This window comes from Heterocephalus glaber, unplaced genomic scaffold (assembly GCF_053883595.1).
Source record: "Heterocephalus glaber isolate CG9 unplaced genomic scaffold, H.glaber_assembly_v1.0 deba00001687, whole genome shotgun sequence".
Lineage (NCBI taxonomy): Eukaryota > Metazoa > Chordata > Mammalia > Rodentia > Bathyergidae > Heterocephalus > Heterocephalus glaber.
Window position 1 is genome coordinate 13,235,640 of NW_028258412.1, and position 18,423 is coordinate 13,254,062.

At 44.1% G+C, this 18,423-nt stretch overlaps 1 protein-coding gene across 2 annotated transcripts; it reads right to left on the reverse strand.

The window, feature by feature from the left end:
• Positions 1–5,274: 5,274 nt before the first annotated feature.
• On the reverse strand, positions 5,275–16,306 carry Sirt4 (sirtuin 4). Of its 2 annotated transcripts, none has more exons than XM_087198206.1 (5): positions 16,179–16,306; positions 10,982–11,479; positions 7,357–7,651; positions 6,951–7,250; positions 5,275–5,703 (listed from the first exon to the last, which is right to left on the reverse strand). In XM_087198206.1, the coding sequence occupies exons 1-4, from the start codon at positions 16,223–16,225 to the stop codon at positions 7,098–7,100; spliced, it is 993 nt and encodes a 330-aa protein (XP_087054332.1). In that variant the 5' UTR covers positions 16,226–16,306; the 3' UTR covers positions 5,275–5,703; positions 6,951–7,097. The 2 variants fall into 2 exon arrangements, with proteins under 2 accessions (XP_087054332.1, XP_087054331.1); XM_087198205.1 differs by having other exon boundaries at positions 7,039–7,250; positions 16,179–16,300.
• Between the last annotated feature and the right edge of the window lie 2,117 nt (positions 16,307–18,423).

Here is an 18,423-nt window from a genome sequence, read left to right on the forward strand (position 1 = left end):
GTATCTCTGTCTACTGAGTACAACCAGATCTTTTGTGAATATCATTCCTCATTCCTCCCAGCCTTGGAAGTTGAACTGGAGTTAGGGGGACATTTCCAGGAATTGAGCACCTTGAAATCTGAACTATGATTATCAACAAGTGTCTACTGACTGCTTAGCCTATACCAGGACTATATCTCTGTCTCCTCTGGTGGCCCTGTGACATACTGGTACTGTAAGCAAATCTTATTTCTGAAGTTGAGGCCAATAGCAGGGGTCTTTTTTTTCTTTAGTACCAGGGATCGAACTCGGGACCTTGTGCTTTCGAGGCAGGCGCTGGAACCACTGAGCTAAATCCCTGGCCCTAGCAGAGATCTCTTGCCCAGGGCTCACTGAGAGCTCAGTGACTCTGCAAACTGAACACACACCTTGAACTGCCTGTCTGAAGTGACACCCCCTGCTTTAGTTTGAGCCAGATTTCTTTTTTTTCTTTTTTTTTTTTCTTTTGAGGCAGGGTCTCACTATGTAGTTCAGGCTGGCTTTGAACTCATTATGTAGTCCAGGCTGGCTTCGAACTCAGTGATTCTCCTACCTCTGCCTCCCAAGTGCTGGGATTACAGGCATGAGCCACCACGCCTGGCCCAGATTTCATTCTCTCATTCTTCTATTTCCAACTGTATGAAATCATTCTTTTCTACAATTCTTACCTTTTCTAAACCCTTCCAAGTCTTTCCCATACCTTACAAGCTGATTTTTACATTGTACTAATCAAATACAACAAGCAGTAACAGCTTCCATTGATTACTTACTGCATACCACTACTCCAAACTAAGAGCTCTCCACATAGCATCTCATTAAATGCTCAAATCAGTCAGGCATGGTGGTGAATGACTGTAATCTCAGCACTTGGGAGGCTGAGGCAAGAGAATCACCATGAGTTTGAGGCCAGCCTGGACCATATAGTGAGTTCAAGGTCAGCCTGAACTACATAGCAAGATTGTCCAAAAAAAAAAAAAAAAGAAAAAAAATCATCAGAATAGAGGGGCAGAGAAGGAAGCTGAATTAGAAAAGCAAAGAGGGACTATGAGAAGTCACCAAGAAGTAGCTTCAAACCACTGGAGACAGGGCCATGGATTTAGCTCAGTGGTTCTGCCACCTGCCTCACAGTGCAAGGTCCCGAGTTCGATCCCCAGTTAAAAAAAAACAAAAACACTGGAGACAGAACAAGCCACTTCTGGGCATGTGGTAGGCAGCAAAGGACTTTCAGCTTGAAGGAGGAAATGTTCATGGTCTTATTTTTGGCCCAACTTCCCTCTGATTCTATTATTCATCTACTCAATGACTATGAATTGAATATTTACATTTAGCCAGGAAACGTTCAAAACAGAGAATACAATGCGTCTGGGGTTCAAATCAAAGCAATGACTTCTTGCAATTCAGTTTGTGCTGAGTTTTTTTTCCTGCTTTTCTAACTAATATCCTTATGTATGTTATACTCTATGCTCCAAATGATTTTTTGCGCAATTATTTAGTTATCCTCACCCCTCTGTTGTTGTACTATTTGTTTTTGTTTTTTGGTCTTTTGAGACAGGCTCTCACTATGTAGTTCAGGCTGGCCTTAAACTCACTATGTATCCCAGGTTGGTCTCAAACTCAGGGTGATCATCCTATCTCAGCCTCCCAAGTGCTGGGATTATAGGAGTGCACCATGATGCCTAGCTTACATTCTAAGTACTATTCCATCCATATTTTACAAATGAAATTGATTCAAAGTGGGAACTGATTTGCCATAGGTTACTCATGCCTTGGAGTAATGCAAATCATAATTTAGAGAAGTGCCACCAGATAGTGAACTTGTTGGAAGCAGAATGAAGTGTCTTTGTCACCTTTGAACCTCCCAAGTACACTTGGCATGTAGGGGGCACTCGATAAATGATTAATGAATAGTGGAGGGAATGTTAGTCATCTGTAAGCAAGAACAGGACTGTTCTCAAGTTTGATAAACAAGCATAGGCTGAATGGGGACTCTTTTTCTTTGCATAAGTAATACACAGGATTGCAAGAGAATGCAAAATTCAGTTAGACCTGTCCTTGACCTTTATGGAATTGTAAAATCCATCTTTCTTCCACGGAAAGAAATCATGAAAGAAAGGTGGGGTTTTAGGAAAACGGTGCTTATTCGCTCCCTTATTATTATTAATTTTTTTAGCCAACAAAACAAGAGACAGAAAAGTTATGCCGGGGCCAGGGATTTAGCTCAGTGGTTTCGCCGCCTGCCACGCAAGTGCAAAGGCCTGAGTTGGATCCCCGGTACCAAAAAAAAAAAAAAAAGAAAGAAAGAAAAAAAGAAAAAGAAAAGTTATGCCAGTGTTAAAATATAGAGCTAGGACGTGAATCTACTTTTTTTCATTATCCCACAGATTGGGAGGTAAATTTCTTTAACAATCTTGGGGCTCAGGATGTAGCTCAATGGTAGAGCTCTTGCTCAGCATGCACAAGGCTCCAACCATTCCAAAAACAAAACAAAACTTTTAATGAGCATCTGCGGGACGCTCATTATGAGAAGTGGAATACTGTACCCGGGAATTTCTATGGGAGTGGGTAGGATGATTTGAACGAATAATTAACTAAACTGGATAAAGAGTAATTGAAGGCAGAATTATACGGCAGCAGCCACAGTATTTTTACAGTGCCACACGACACACGCTCATTAAATGTGTTCCACGAAAGTACAGTATTGTAAAAAAAAAAAAAAAAAAAGTACATTATTGTGTAATCTCTCCCAGCGGAGGAGTAAAAAAATCCCACGTGGTTATATTTGCCTTTCCATGTCACGTGACCGTGCACGCCTAACCCCGTCAATTTCTGAGTTTCTTTGCCCTAATGGATTTCGGAGTAAGACGTATGATTGGATACTTTACAACACGTGACTCCCACAGTCTCTCTTTTATTGGTGAACAGAGACCCAGCCTCTGGCCTATCTCCTAGCCTCCAGGGCTCAAGCCCCGCCCCCTCGCTCGGATATAGGCCCCTGAGTCATGGCTATTAATGGCTCCGGTGGGGTCTATGTGGTGTGTAGTTTCGCTTCTGTTCTCAGCTTTCTAGATACCTTACTAAGGTTTCTCACTGGTAAAAGAGCACTCGAGTGTGAAAAGAAGGCGAACTCTTGTGGATGGCCCATTCGCCTCCCGCTAGTTCCAATTACCAATTCCCCCCTCCCCCGAGGTTTTTATCCCGGAAAGGGAAGAGGGGAGCGGGGGAAAATGAGGTGCCAGGAAACAAGAGGGAGCGGAGGAAAGGGATGCTAAGGCCCAGAGGTTGGTGGGTGTTGGGAGAGCGAAGGGCCTCTGAAGAGTCCCAGATTCACGCTTAGATCTCTCCCCAGTCCGGTGTGGTGGTGCACGTCTGTAATCCCAACACTATGGGAGGCCAGATGTGTGTGGGGTGGGGTTCCAGATCCAAACCGCTACAAGAAGCGTCAGCTTCAGGAGCGACCAACTCCCTCTTGAGACTAAAATAAAATTTTAAAATAAGGTGAACATTCTTAGCCCTCGAGACTTGATTTCATGATACATGCCAGCATCGAGGAGCTGAAAGAGCCTTCCTTCCGTTCCCTGGTTAACTATACCTGCTCTCCACTGCCCGCTGCATGTTGGCCATTCCTGGTGTCCTTAGCTAGGTGGACTCTCAGGCTTCTACTTTAACTTTAGGTTGACTGTTATCTGTGAGAATCTAACCATAACCTACAGACAAATGAGAAGTGTCTTTAAAACAGCCAGCCATGGTGGCTCTCACCTGTAATCCCAGTACTGGGGAGAAAGAGGCAGGAGGATGGTTGTAAGTTTGAGGCCAGCCCAGCCTTCAGGGTGAGTTCAAGGACAGCCTGAACTACATGGCGAGACCCTGTCCGAGACATACCAAAACAAATAAACAAACGAAACTGAAAGGAAAGCCTTGTATTCTGCTCCTGGCTGGGAAACTATGTAATGTGATCTTGGGTAATTCTGGATCTTAATTTTTACAAAAATAGTGGTAGAAGCCAGATATAGTGGTCCATACCTGTAATCCCAACACTCTGGAAGGCTGAGGCAGGAGGATTGCAAGTTCAAACCCAGCCTGGGAATTTAGTGAGACCTTGTCTCAAAAAGGGAAGGGGCTAGGGATGCAAAGGCCCTGGATTCAATCTCCAGTGGTACAAAAAAAAAAAAAAAAGTGCTAAAGTGCTTGTCTAGTGTGCATGAGGCTCTGGCTTCACAAATGAGTAAATAAGTAAATAATTAAATAAAGTGAAGACTATATATTCTCTAATCCTGTCATTGTGTGCACTACTCCATGAAAATTTTCAGTAGAGAATAAGGGTAGTGGAATGGCATATTTTGTGAGGTACTTAAGGGCAAGAAGTGGTATCTTTTGTGTCATTAGTTTGCTTAATACAATGTCTGTCACCAGCTGTTGTTGAGATTTTCGGTGAGAATGGTTTGAGATTCAGAAGACCCAGATTTGAATACAATTGTTAGTACTGACTGAGCAACTGAGGAAGCCTGCTTGAAAGCATCTTAGGCTCCCCATCTGCAAAAAGCTGGAATGAGCCTGGGATTTAGCTCCGTGGCACTGCACCTGCCTCGAAAGCACAAGGTCCTGAGTTCGATCCCCAGTACCAAAAAAAAAAAAAAAAAGCTGGAATGAGGGGCCGGGGATTTAGCTCAAGTGGCACCACACCTGCCTCGAAAGTGCAAGGGCCTGAGGTCGATCCCTGACACCAAAAAAAAAAAAAAAAAAAGCTGGAATGAGATTTACAACCTTACACTTGCTCAGAATTAGTGACCATGGGCAAACTCAGTTGTGTAGGTGAAACAAACTTGACACATTTTTCCAATTTTAGTATATGTGCTGCCGAGGCAAACACTCAACGCATTTTCCAGATCTTGGTTATCCAGGTGAACTGAAATGTGCTTCCTGGGCAGGTGTGGGATCAGCAGGCATTGCCTGTTCTCATTTTAGACAAAAGGCTGTTCAGAACAGCCTGTTATTCTCCCATCTGCTCCACTGATTCTTCCAGGCTAACACAGTAATCAAACAAGTCTTCCTGCTTTCCTCAGCAGAAACAAATCAACTTAAGAGCCCCCTTGGCAATGAACTGTTTTTGCTCTACAAGCGAGGTTCCAGTCAGGTTTGTCATTCTGACAGCTGGCATGAATAGAAATCCTTAGAGAACTGTATTATAAAGCACCATTCTCTTTTTAAGCTGATCTTAAAAAATATATGCATATATAAATGTACACCCCACACTCCTGGTATGCTACTGAAATACTTTAATACTTGGTTAATAAAACATTCATTCACATTTATCAAAACAAAACAAAACAAGTGGTTCCGTTAAAAACACAACCATTTGGAATTATGAATCAAGTCATTTTCCTTCTACACTCACCCACTGAGTGCACTCCCCGGGCAACCACTCCAGTGTCGTGTCCTACATTTTCCCCAGACTATTTCTTCTCCCATGTGACATAAAAAGGAAATGAATGCAGTTTTCCCATCAAGAACAGCTGTTTCTTTGAAAACAGGATAAATATCATTGGCCTGGGGCCTCACTCCTTGGCTCTGCGATACAAGCCCAGCTTGGAGATGAGCAGGCAGACGGGGTGGTTTGGTGCCCCCTACAGGATGCACTCGAGGAGCTTCCATTCGTTTGTGGAAGAAGGCATGGTGAGTCCTGGGATTCTGAAAAGAAATGAAGCAAATTAATGGCGAAATAAACTGGGAATGGGGGGGGGGGTGTTGCTTCAAAATTCAAAACACCCCAAGGTCCTGAGTTCGATCCCCAGTACCAAAAATCTAGAGAAACCACCAGCCTTCTGTTTTGGGCCAGGGATTTAGCTCAGTGGTTTCACCACCTGCTGCACAAGCGCAAGGACCTGAGTTCGATCCCTGGTACCAAAAACAAAAAAAAAAATTCAAAACACCACAGCACTTAGAACATGGAAAAATGGACACTGTATATTAGGTAAAAGCAGGATGCAGTAAACACTAAGAACAGCAATCCCCAACACCAAAAATAAAAAATAATAAATAACTAAAAATAAGATTCATTATAGCAAAAAGTTAAACTTGGTTTATGTAGGTAGTGATATTATGAGTAGTTTGTATTTTATCTCTATCATCACTGAAACTTTGCAATAAATATTATTCTAGTAATACAATATTAGTTTGAAAGTGTGCTAAAAAGTGGTTAATTTGGCCGGGGATGTAGTTCAGTGGCACACTGCCGGCCTGGCAAGCTCGAGGCCCTGAGTTTGATTCCTGGTACCCCCCAAAAAAGTGGTTGTGAGCTGGGTGTGGTGGCAGGTGGTTTTAATTCCAGCGGCTTGGGAGGCTGAGGCAGGAGGATCACAAGTTTGAGGCCAGCTCAGGCAATTTAGTAAGATCCTGTCTCAAAAATAAAATATTTCTTAGCCAGGCATGGTGGCACATGCCTGTAATCCCTACACTCAGGAGAATAAGGCAGGAGGAACACTATGAGTTCAAGCCCAGACTGGACTACATATTTTGGACTGCACCAAGAAAATTTTTTTTAATTTTTAAAAAGGGATAGGAAAGTAGAATAGTACCAGACTATGGATTCAATTCCCAGTAATGCAAAACAAACAAACAAAAAACAACTAATAAACTAATTAAAACCAAGCCAAAAAAAACCCCCTAAACATACAAAGTCATGGCAATCCAATTAAAAAATGGGCAAAGAAGGTAAGTGTGGTAGCTCATGATTGTAATCCCAGCACTCTAGGAAGCTGAGGCAGGAGGATCAAAAATTCAAGCCCAGCCTGAGCAATTTAGCAAGACCCTGTTTCAAACATAAAAAATAAGAAAAAGCCTGGGGATATAGCTCAGTGCAAATGCCCTGAGTTCAATGGCCAGTACTGAAAAGAAAAGAAAAGGGGGGGGGGAAGAAGAGGAAGAGGAGGGAGAACCTAGGATTATCTGTATCTTCTCAGCGCACCATGCTCCTCTCAGTTGAATGGGAACCGGAATCTGCTATCTAGGAAGGCATTTATTTACTTTCAGCAGCCGGATTCTCGGGAAGGCCCGTTTCTGGCTTGGGAACATCATGTCGGGGGTCAGTGAGGGTCTATTAAAGGCAGCAACTCTCCGCAGCGAGAACTCAGCTTCAGACAGGCCAAGTCGTCCGAGCGTGTGCGCCCGATGTTCAGGATGGCGATCGGTATCTTCTGGTCCCGGGCAGTGAGGACGAATCTGTACCCCGAGTACACCTGCCCAGAGAGGAGACACAGTGAGCGCTCTCCAGATCCAACAGGAGGGAGCCTCCTGAAACCTGCTCACCCTACCGAGGAGCGTTTACCACCCCACACCAGATACCTGCAAGGAGGATCCCACCACCAGCAGGGCGTCGGCTTCTTTCACGCGCTTGTGCACAAAATCAACCTTGGCAGGATCCACCGTGTCCCCGAAGAAGACGACGTCTGGTTTCAGAGGGCCTCCACATCGAAGGCAGGACGGGACCTGAAAAGTGCGTACCTGTTCGTCCGAGAGAAAGACGTCGCCGTCGGGAGCCAGGCCCTGGGCCTCCGCGCCCCAGGTGGGGTTCAGGACTTGGAAGCGCTGCTGCAGCGCCCCCCGCGGGGTCTGCGCACCGCAGCTCAGGCAGAGCACCCTGAAAGCCGACACAGGCCCGCTGAGCAGGGTGTCCTCGCTCGGGAGGCGCAGGGCTGCCGGGGCCCTGTGCCCTAGCATCGGCAGCCCTGCTGGCATTTCTTTTCCTAACACCACATTCCCCCGTCGTTTTAGGGGAAATCATGCATCTTTTCGCATGATCCGTTTCTCACCTTCTTTCTACTATCATTCTAAAGCAAGGAAGGTATATCTGTTTCCTCACTGCTTAGCCTTCAGATAACTTTTTAATTGTGGTATTGGGGATAGAACCCAGGACCTTCACACTGAGCTATGTACATCCCAGCCTTTATTTTAAATATTGTTTTGAGGGGCTGGGGATTTAGCTCAGTGGTTCTGGCGCCTGACTCCCAAGCGTAAGGTCCCAAGTTCCACCCCCGGTACCAAATATATTGTTTTGAGGCAGTGTCTCCCTTAATTGCCCAGGCTGAACTCCAATTTGCAATCCTTCTGCCTCAGCTTCCCATCATGCAGGGATTACAGGTGTGTACCACCATGCTCAGCTGACTTTTGAATTTAATAAAGAAGTGGCAATAATTTGTATATATACTAATTCAAAATAATTTTACAAGCACCGAGTAGAACTGTTTCCAATCTTTTCACCAAGAACACCTACCTCTCTTACTGAAAGACCACTCACTTTTATCCATAGTACTGAAAGTAAGCTCGGCATGGTGGCACATATCTGTAATCCTAGCACTTGAGAGGCTGGGGTGGGAGGATCCCAGCAAGTTCAAGCCCAGCCTTGCTACAGTGACTTCAAGGCCAACCTGAACTACATAAGAAGACCCTGTTTCAAAAAACAAAACAAGGGCTGGGGATTTAGCTCAGTAGTTCCACCCCCTGCCTTGAAAGCACAAGGTCCTGAGCTCGATCCCCAGTACCCCCCCCCAAAATAAATAAATAAAAAGACAAGGCATGAGGGTGGGAACTGTGGCTCATTAGAGTGCTTGCCTAGCATGTGTGAGGTCCTCAGTTTGAACCTGAGAACCTCCCCCCAAAAAAGTCCCCTATGAAATGAAAAAAAGTTTTAGATTATTTTGGTACCAGGGATCGAACTCAGGACCTTGAGCTTACAAGGCAGGAGTGGCACCACTAAGCTAAATCCCCAGCCCTGAGAGTTGTTTTTAAATGTTAGAAATAGAGTAGATGGGCATGGTGGCACACAATGTAATCCCAGCACTTGGGGCTGTGAAAAGAGGCTGGAGTTGGAGGGCAGCCTGGGCTACAGAATAAGACCTGTCTCAAAAACAAAAAACTGGGGGCTGGGGATGTAGCTCAGTGGCACTGGGCCTGCCTGGCAGGCCCAGGTCCTGAGTTTGATCCCCAGTATCAAAACAAAAGAAAAACAAAAAACTGAGCTGGGGATTTAGCTCAGTGGTGCTGAGCCTGCCTCAAAAGTGCAAAGTTCTGAGTTTGATCCCCAGTACTGGGGAAAAAAATGAACATGGTGGTGCACACCTGTAATCCCAGCACTCTGGGAGGCTGAGGCAGGAGGATCATAAATTCTAGCCCAGCCTGAGCAATTTAAAAACTAAAAATAGGGATGGGTGGCTCAAAACTGAAAAATGGGGGGGGGGGTGACTAAGTGCAAAGGCTCTGGGTTCAATCCCTAGTACTGAAAAAAAAATTTAATAAAAACAAAAACAACAAAAAAAGATAGAGAAGGGATAAAGAAAACTTGATAAAATCCATGAATGGGGGCCGGGGATTTAGCTCAGTGGTTTTGTCACCTGCTGCACAAGCGCAAGGACCTGAGTTCGAACCCTAGTACCAAAACAAAAACAAAAACAAAAAAAAATCCATGAATTGGATGATGGTATATGGGAATTCATTATACAACGTCTCTTTTTTTTTTTTTTTTGGTACTGGGGATTGAACTGGGGTCCTTGTGCTTGCAAGACAGGCAGCAGAACCACTGAACTAAATCCCCAGCCCTACAACATCTCTTTACTTTTGCAAATATTTGAAATTTTCATGGTGAGAAAAAGTTGTATTTTATTTTTTATTTTATTTTTATTTTTTTGGTACCAGGGATCAAACTCGGGACCCTGCACTTGCAAGGCAGGTGCCAGAACCACTGAGCTAAATCCCCGGCCCTGTATTGTATTTTTAAATCAAGCTATGGGCATCATTAACCCTAATTCCCCCAGGACCACCTTAGTCCGGGTCCCTCAGGCTGATCTCTTTGACCCTTTCTTTCTAATCAAGTCTAGACTTCCTCCAATCTATTTTTATCATGTTGCTGTCTTACTCAGAAACTACTAACAGGCCCCTTTGTGTCTCACAACAGACCTAAACTGCACTGCCTGATTGTCAAATGCATCTGGATGTGGGTCCCTCCCTCTCACACAATCTGATTTCACACTAGTCGCATCCCAAACCCTCCCTGGAGATTAGGCAGACTCCCCCGGGGGCTACAAATGTCCTTCATTAGGGAGCCACTCTTTCCTCCCCGTCTAGTGAAACTCAAACTGGTCTCAGGCCCCACCTTAACCATAAAGCAGTCATCCCCATCTTGACTAAGTCTGTTCTTTTTTCTTTTTCTTTTTTTGGTACTGGGGATCGAACTTGGATCCTTGCGCTTTGGGGGCAGGCGGTGGAACCACTGAGCTAAATCCCCATCCCCAAGTCTGTTTCTTTAAGTGTGCAGTCATCTATATCAAAGGACTGCACAGCCAGGCACAGTGACACAAGCCTGTAATCCCAGCACTCTGAGAGGCTGAGATAGGATTGAATTGGAGCCTAGCCTGGGTAACTCAACGACTTAATAAGACCCCATATCAAAATTTTAAAAATAAATAAAATAAAAAGAGATGGGGTTTGTAGCTCAGTGCTAAGCCCCTGGGTTCAATCCCCAGTACGAAAATAAACATAAAAAGGACCACACAGGTAATAATCATGTTTTGTAACGGTTTTGGTTTGGTTTTTTGAGACAAGGTCTCACTATGTAGTTCAGGCTGGCCTTGAACTCACTATGGAGCCCAGGCTGGCCTCCGACTCACAGTGATCTTCCTGCTTCAGCCTCCTCCCCCTATATACATCCCTACTCCTTCCTGAGTTTAGTAGGAACCACTCCAAAACGACTTGTTGGGCCAGGGATTTGGCTCACTGGTTTCGCCGCCTGCTGCGCAAGCACAAAGACCCTAGTTCGATCCCTGGTACCAAAAAAAGCCCCCCCAAAACCAAAAAAACCCGACTTGTTCTCATATCCTTTTCTCATGGTGCGACTCAGAAAACGTGATCAAGACAGCCAGGGTCGCTGCTCTCAGGAAACTGGACCATTTTGCGATCAGCCCGTCCCTTCCCGCACCTGTGCATGCATCCGTGGAGCTCAGTGAGCCGCTGACTCCCAGCCTTGGTGTGGAGAGAGTCCACATTTTGAGTCACCAACCAATGCAGCTTCCCAAGTCTCTCCCAGGTGCTCAGAGCCCAGTGTGCCGGGTTGGGCTGGTGGGAGGAGAACTGAGGCCAGCCCACGAAGTTCCGCGCCCAGTACCGCTGGCGAATCGGGGCGCTGCGGAGGAAATCGCTGTGCTGGATGGGCCTCCGGGCGTTGCGGGCATAAAGTCCCACCTTTTCGGACCTGTAGTCGGGGATCCCGGACTCCGTTGAGATTCCCGCCCCGGTCATCACTAGGAGTTTCTTGGAAAGGGTGATGAAGCGCTGGAACTCTCTGACTTTCTCAGGACTCAAAGGTGGACATGGTGGCACAAATAACCCACTGGATCCGCGAGAGCACTGCTGGCTGAGGTTCGTGACCCAAAGGCTTTTTGTTGACCTGAAACTCAGCCTATAGTTCATCCTCATTCTAGACAGAAAGAAACCTCATGTGACAATCTGTATTATGCAAGCAAAGGTAACCACCGACTAATGAGTGGCTACACAAAATGTGGTCTATACAGAGGATGGAATACCATTCAGCTATAGAAAAGATCTATGCCAGGCATAATGGTGCACACCTGTAGTCAGTCCCAGCACTCAGGAGGCTGAGACGAGAGGATCACCATGAGTTTGAGGCCAGCCTGGGCTGCATAGTGAATTCAAGGTCAGCTTGAACTACAAAGAGTACAAAGCGAGACCCTGTCTCAAATAAATAAATACATACATACATACATAAAATAATATGTGGGGGGGCCAGGGATTTAGCTCAGTGGTTCCGCTGCTTGCCTTGCAAGCACAAGGACCCGAGTTCGATCCCTGGTACCAAAAATAATAATAATAATAATAATAATAATAATATGTGGGAATGAAGTACATAGGGATATATAAAGGAAACAGACCAGAATTATGCTTATCTTTGGAGAGGATGTTGGGCTTTAACCCAGGGCCTCACACACGCTAGGGACTCATTCTACCACTGAGCTATACCTTCAGCCTGAGAATTAATAAATTCTGAAGTTGGGTGATGATCCATGGGTGGGAGTTTGTTACAGTACTCTGTCTGCACAATAAAAATAATTCTTTAAAAAAAATTCTTGCTGGGCCAGGGATTTAGCTCAGTGGTGCCTCTCCTGCCTTGCAAGCACAAGGTCCTGAGTTTGATCCCTGATACTGAAAAAATAAATAAACAAACAATTCTTTCTATGGCGGGGTGCACACCTGTAATCCTAGCACTGAGGAATCTGAGACAGGAGGATCACAATGGGTTTAAGGCCAGCCTGGGATACATAGTGGGACTCTCTGTCTCAAAAGAAAAAATTTAGCAACTTACCAAGACCCTCTCAAAATAAAAAATAAAAAAGGTAGGGATGTAGCTCAGTACAAAGGCCCTGGGTTCAAGCAAAAACAAAACAACAACAACAGGGCCAGGGATGTATGTAGCTCAGGGGCTTTGCCTGCTAGGCAAGCATAGGGCCCTGGTACAAAACCAAAACCAAAACAAAATAAACAACAACAACAACAAAAACCCAAGCAAGCAAGAAAGAAAAAGAAAAGCTTGAGTAGCATCCTTATCTCCCCTAAATAGTCTACCCTAAATTGCATTTTGGAGCTGTTTATTGGTGATACTTCTTTTTTTTACTTTTCCTTCAAACCATGGCCTTGAAAATGGTGAACTACACTAACAGCCTCAACTGAGGAAATGTCAAGACCTCTCCAGGTCATGTCTGAAAACTGCCAACCTAAAAAGTAACACTCAGGGGGCTGGGGATTTAGCTCAGTGGTTCCGGCTCCTGCTGTACAAGTGCAAGGTCCTGAGTTCGATCCCCAGTACCAAAAAAAAAAAGTAAGACTCAATAAACTTTTACCCTGAAATATTATGAGAAGAGTGATGAGAGCCAACAGCATCAAGACACTGAGAAATAGCTGGGGAGCAGGAATTCCCTGGAGATGCATACAGTGTTGCTTTATGGAAGATAAAATAGGAATTAGAAGAATGTATTAGAGAGAAGCACAGAGTTTATGTAATTTAAGAAAGCCCCTATCCAGATTCTATGCTTATCAGAACAACCTACTTGTAATTAATGGGTCCAAAAGAAACAAACATTTTACAGCCTCTTCCCCCTCCTCATCCTTCCCCACTGCCCCACTGCACCTGCAGTATTTTGTTGTTATTGTTTCATTTTTTGGTGCTGAGGACTAAACTGATGGCCTCATGCATGCTAAGAAAGTGGTCTACCACAGATCTATACTCCTGGCCCTGCAATGTATGTACCCTGTATTATAAAGTGTATTTTTTTTTTGGTATTGGGGATCGAACTTGAGTCCTTGCGCTTGTTGGGCAGGCATCGGAACCGCTGAGCTAAATCCCCGGCCCTAAAAAGTGTATTTGACCTTTTAATCCCAGTCAATCTTGTGTGAAATTTGGAAGGGTTCGAGCTAGACCAGAATCTGATAACTCAAGAATATATTTAACACTGGCTTCCAGGTTTATGGAAAAAATGGGACCCTGCCAGGCATGCGCTGGTAAACTGGCTTTCCCCCTTCACCTCCCCACTCCACCCCACAAGAAAGGAAAAGAAAATCTCATCATGGCCAACTTCTGGCTACTAATAATTTAACAATTGGCTAGCAAATTCTTGAATGTTTACTGGCTGGCCTTCCAAGGTATAAAGTGATCCCAGTACACCTGCATGGGTCCTAGCAGTCCAACCTGAAACCAGAAGCCTATCTTTTTCCTTATCTTTTCAACAATTTTTACCTTGTCAAGAATCTCTAATACCTTCCACAAAATAAAAATCATGTTTACACACTAGACTATTTCATAACAGTCTAAGCCAATCTTATTATCTCCCTGGTCTCTTAAGAACCTAAGCCAGAATTGTATTTATGCTATAGCCCTCAAATGAAAATTAACTTCAAATGGCTGGTGAATGAACCTGTGCATTTTGGCTTATTAAAAAAAAAAAAGTAATGATGGGCCAGGGATTTAGCTCAGTGGCACTGTGCCTGCCTTGCAAGTGCAAGGTCCTGAATTCAATCCCTGATACCAAAAAAAAAAAAAGAAAAAAAGTAATGGATGGAGGGACAAACAATTGGTAAGGAGGATTCTAACATAAGACCTGCTGGGCATGGTGGCACACACCTGTAATGCCAGCTACTTGGGAAGCTGAGGCATGAAGATCTCAAATTCAAGGCCAGCCTAAGCAATTTAGTGAGGCCGTTTCTCAAAATAAAAAGGGCTACTACTGGCTGTAGTGGTGCACACCTGCAATCCCAGCACTTGGAGGCTGAGCCAGGAGGATTATTTGAAGTTCAAGGCCAGACTGGACTACACAATGAGCTCAAAGCCAGCCTGAACTACATAGTGAGACGCTGCCTCAAAAGACCCAAAAAATAAAAATATAAAGGGCTAAGAATGTAGCTCAGTGGGAAAGAAAGAAAGGAAGGAAGGAAGGAAGGAAGAAAGAAAGAAGGAAGGAAGGAAAGAAAGAAAGAGAGAGAGGGAGAAAGAGAGAAAGAGAGAGAAAAAAAGAAAGACCTATTTCATCATTCCCAGGAACACCAGGCTGATCAAAACTGAGTTCCTTATAAACTTTAAAATATCAGCCAGGTGTGGTGGTGCAAGCCTGCAGTTCCAGCACTTGAGAGGCTGAGCAGGAGGCTTGCTACGAGACCAGCCTGGGCTACATAGTAAGTTTGAGGCCAGCATGAACTACATAGCAAGACCCTGTCTCAAAAATAAATAAGTAGGGCCAGAGATTTAGCTCAGTGGTGCCCCCACCTGCCTCGCAAGCGCAAGTCCCAAGTTGGATCCCCGGTACAAAATAGAAAGAAAGAAAGAAAGAAAGAAAGAAAGAAAGAAAGAAAGAAAGAAAGAAAGAAAGAAAGAAAGAAAGAAAGAAAGTGCTAGGCATGGTTGCGCATGCCTATAATGCCAACACTTGGGAGGCTGAGGCAGGAGGATCAGCTATACCCCTACCCTCCTAACCCCAATAATCTTTCAATCCCTCACAGCCATTATTATCCCACTTATGACTATATCTAAAAGTCCCTATAAGAGTTAAATTTACCCATATCTTTTGTTAATATTATCCCTTATGGAACTGTGTGCTCTATAAGCCTACTTCCTCTTTTAAAAATCAGAATTATTGGGCTGGGTATTTAGTTCAGTGGTTCCGTCGCTTGCCTTGCAAGCACAGGACCCGAGTTTGATCCCCGGTACCAAAATAAATAAATAAATAAATAAAATAAAAATAAAAATCAGAATTATTCTGGGCATGGTGGCACACACCTGGAACCCCAGCACTCCAGAGGCTGAGACAGAAGGATCACTGGGAGTTCAAGGCCAGCCTGGGAAACATAGTGAGTTCAAAGACACCCTGAACTACATAATGAGACCCTGTCTCTAAAAACCAAATTCATCATCATCATCATCATAATCATCATCATCAGAATTGTCTTATTTCTCCACAAGCTAAGAGAAGCACATTTCAGCTGTAGCATTTCAGGTCTACCCCATGGTGGGATTGAACCCAGGGCCTCCCAGCATGCTAGGTAAGAACATTAACATTTGGCAACACTCCTAGCCCAATATATTAGAGTTTGCTAAAGAAATTGCTGCTTAGGTCCTACAGGCTTTTGTTTTATTCATGTAAGTAAACATGTGCACATCTTTTGTCCCTTCATCTCTCTCTTACTATTTGTTTTCTCTCCCTTGCAAATTCTGCTACTTGATCATGGGACCGGGGCGGGGGGGGGGGGGACCCATGAGGGTCAGCTTTTCTAACTGTAAAAATAAGGCTTTGACATATTCTTTGATATAATGCAGAAATTCTCTACTGACACGCATCCCCCATAGGCAAACAATATTTAATGCTTGGCTTTCCGGACCTGAATTCAGGACCTAGCCTTTTTCCTTGACATTCCACAGCAACGCGGACAGCTAAACAAATACTACTTGGTCGAGTTTCCTGAAACAAAAGGCCAGGGAAGTCCTACTGAAGACACGTTCCGTGGGAACAACTGTTCTCGTCCAGGTTTTACCAACGTCAACGAGGAAAAACGCAACGCCCTAACAAGAAATGAACAACTTTTAGAAATCTGCAACCTGCACAAAACACACTCACCTTTCCCAGTTTAGGGAACACTTGACAGTCGGTAGTGGGACTATCATGCTACCTATGCATTTTGGGAAGTGTAGTTCATGAACCCAAAATAATTCAAGAAAAACTACAAATCCCACAATCCTACGAGAGCCATCCTTGAGGGACCCAGCTCACCCGGAGCGCCCCCTGTCGGCCTTCCATGGTGAGAATTTGGAATCTTGGCCCCTGAGCCTTCATGAGCCTTCAGCCAATCACAGGTACAGTTTTCTCTTTCAGAGGGAAGTGGTTAGAAACGGCACTAAAGCTCTGAGTGCAGAATCACCACCCAAATAGCGTTAATTTAGGACTTCTTTGTGGTTTTTTGAGACAGAGTCTCCCTATATAGCTTAGCTAGCCTTGAACTCACTATGTAGTCCAGGCTGGCCTTGAATTCACTACAGTCCTCCTGCCTCATCCTCCCGAGTGATGGGATTATAGGCCCACTCCCAGCAAGTAACTTTTAATAATGAATGTAGGGCCGGGGATTTAGCCCAGTGGTTTCGTCGCCCGCTGCGCAAGCGCAGGGACCCGAGTTCGATCCCCTGTACCAAATAATAATAATAATAATAATAATAATAATAATAATAATGATGATGATGATGATGATGATGATGATGAATGTAGATTTGACCCACCTTCATCTTCGATATTTGTGTTTCTTTCCATTCACCACAAGGGATCAACTTAGTTCACTTCTATGAATAAAATACTTTGTAGTGGGTTATGAAGAAATAGATTCACAACTATCTGAAAATTTGGGGGTTTTTTACATTTAATATGAACAATTACTTTTTTTTCAATATTGGAGGTTGAACCTGGGCCTGTGCGTGCTAAGCAGTGCTCTGCCATTAAACTATATCTCTAAGCCTCTTTTTCTTTTTTTATTTTGAGATAAGGTCTCACAAATTTGACCAGGCTGGCCTCAAACTTGTGATCCTCCAGCCTCAGCTTCCCTGTAGCTAGGATTACAGGTGTCCACCACCGTGACTGGTTGAATATGAACAACTAAAGCCAAGTATAATATATGTGGACTAATGGGCTCACCCACTTGACTCCTCCAATGATATTTATTATCTTATATTTGATTAAATCAATCAACAAAATGCCTGAGTCTCATTCCCAGGGATTCTGACTTCACTGATTGAGTGAAGAGGCCTGAGCTCTGAGCCTATTTGCTCACTTCCTGGGTGGTCCTAATATGGTGCCAGTGAAAAATCTCTATTCTATAGCATTGCCTAAATAAGGCATCAATTAGTATATATCTTAGAACATAATCTAGCAGAGACCATGAACTCCAGAATGAAGGACTGTCTCCTTCTATTTTGAAATGACCCAAAGCCCAGAGTAAGATGGAAGCTAGAGGCAGATAAATATTGGTGAAGTGACTTCATTTAGCAATTTGGGAGTGGTATCACCAGTTACAACTCAGGTCACTATCTGCAGGACCTACTAGGCTTCGAGACCAGTCACCCAATAGTTCTACGTGCCTCGGTTAATCTGATCACATTGGCCAAAATAACCAAAATGTAAATCAAAACACTGCATAGGTGATGCTGTAGCTCCATGGCAGAGCATAGTGCATGTGCTTAGCATAAGGAAGGGTTCAGTCCCTGGCACACACACACAAAGCAACCCGGTACATTTTCTATGACAGTGTCAAAATAGTGACCTTCTCCTCCTTGGTTTGACTAGAAAAATTTTAAACCCATATTACTTTTTTTAAATTTTCCAAGTGGAATCAACATCAATAATAGATCAGCTGAAAGTACAGAGCTAATGTGCTTTCAGATCCCAAAGATGTCATGTTCTGGAGAGAATTTAGCTGAGTTTTTAGTTTTTCTTCTTTCCATTGGAAGGTCACTTGTGGAGGGTGTTGTGGTTATTATCTAGAATGTCCCCCCAAACTGAGTGTGGTGGCGCACACTGGTAATCCTAGCACTCAGGAGGCTGAGGCAGGAGGATCACCACAAATTGGAGGCCAGCCTGGGCTACATGTGAGTTCAAGACCAGCCTGAACTACAGAGTGAGACCCTGTCTCAAAAAATAATAATAATGGGCCGGGGATTTAGATCAGTTTCGCCACCTGGTGTGCAAGCACAAGGACTGGAGTTCGATCCCCGGTACCAAAAATAACAATAACAATAATAATAATAATAATAATAAAATAAAATATGGAAATCTCTCAAATTGAAAAAAACCAACCAAATAAATAAATAAATAAATAAAT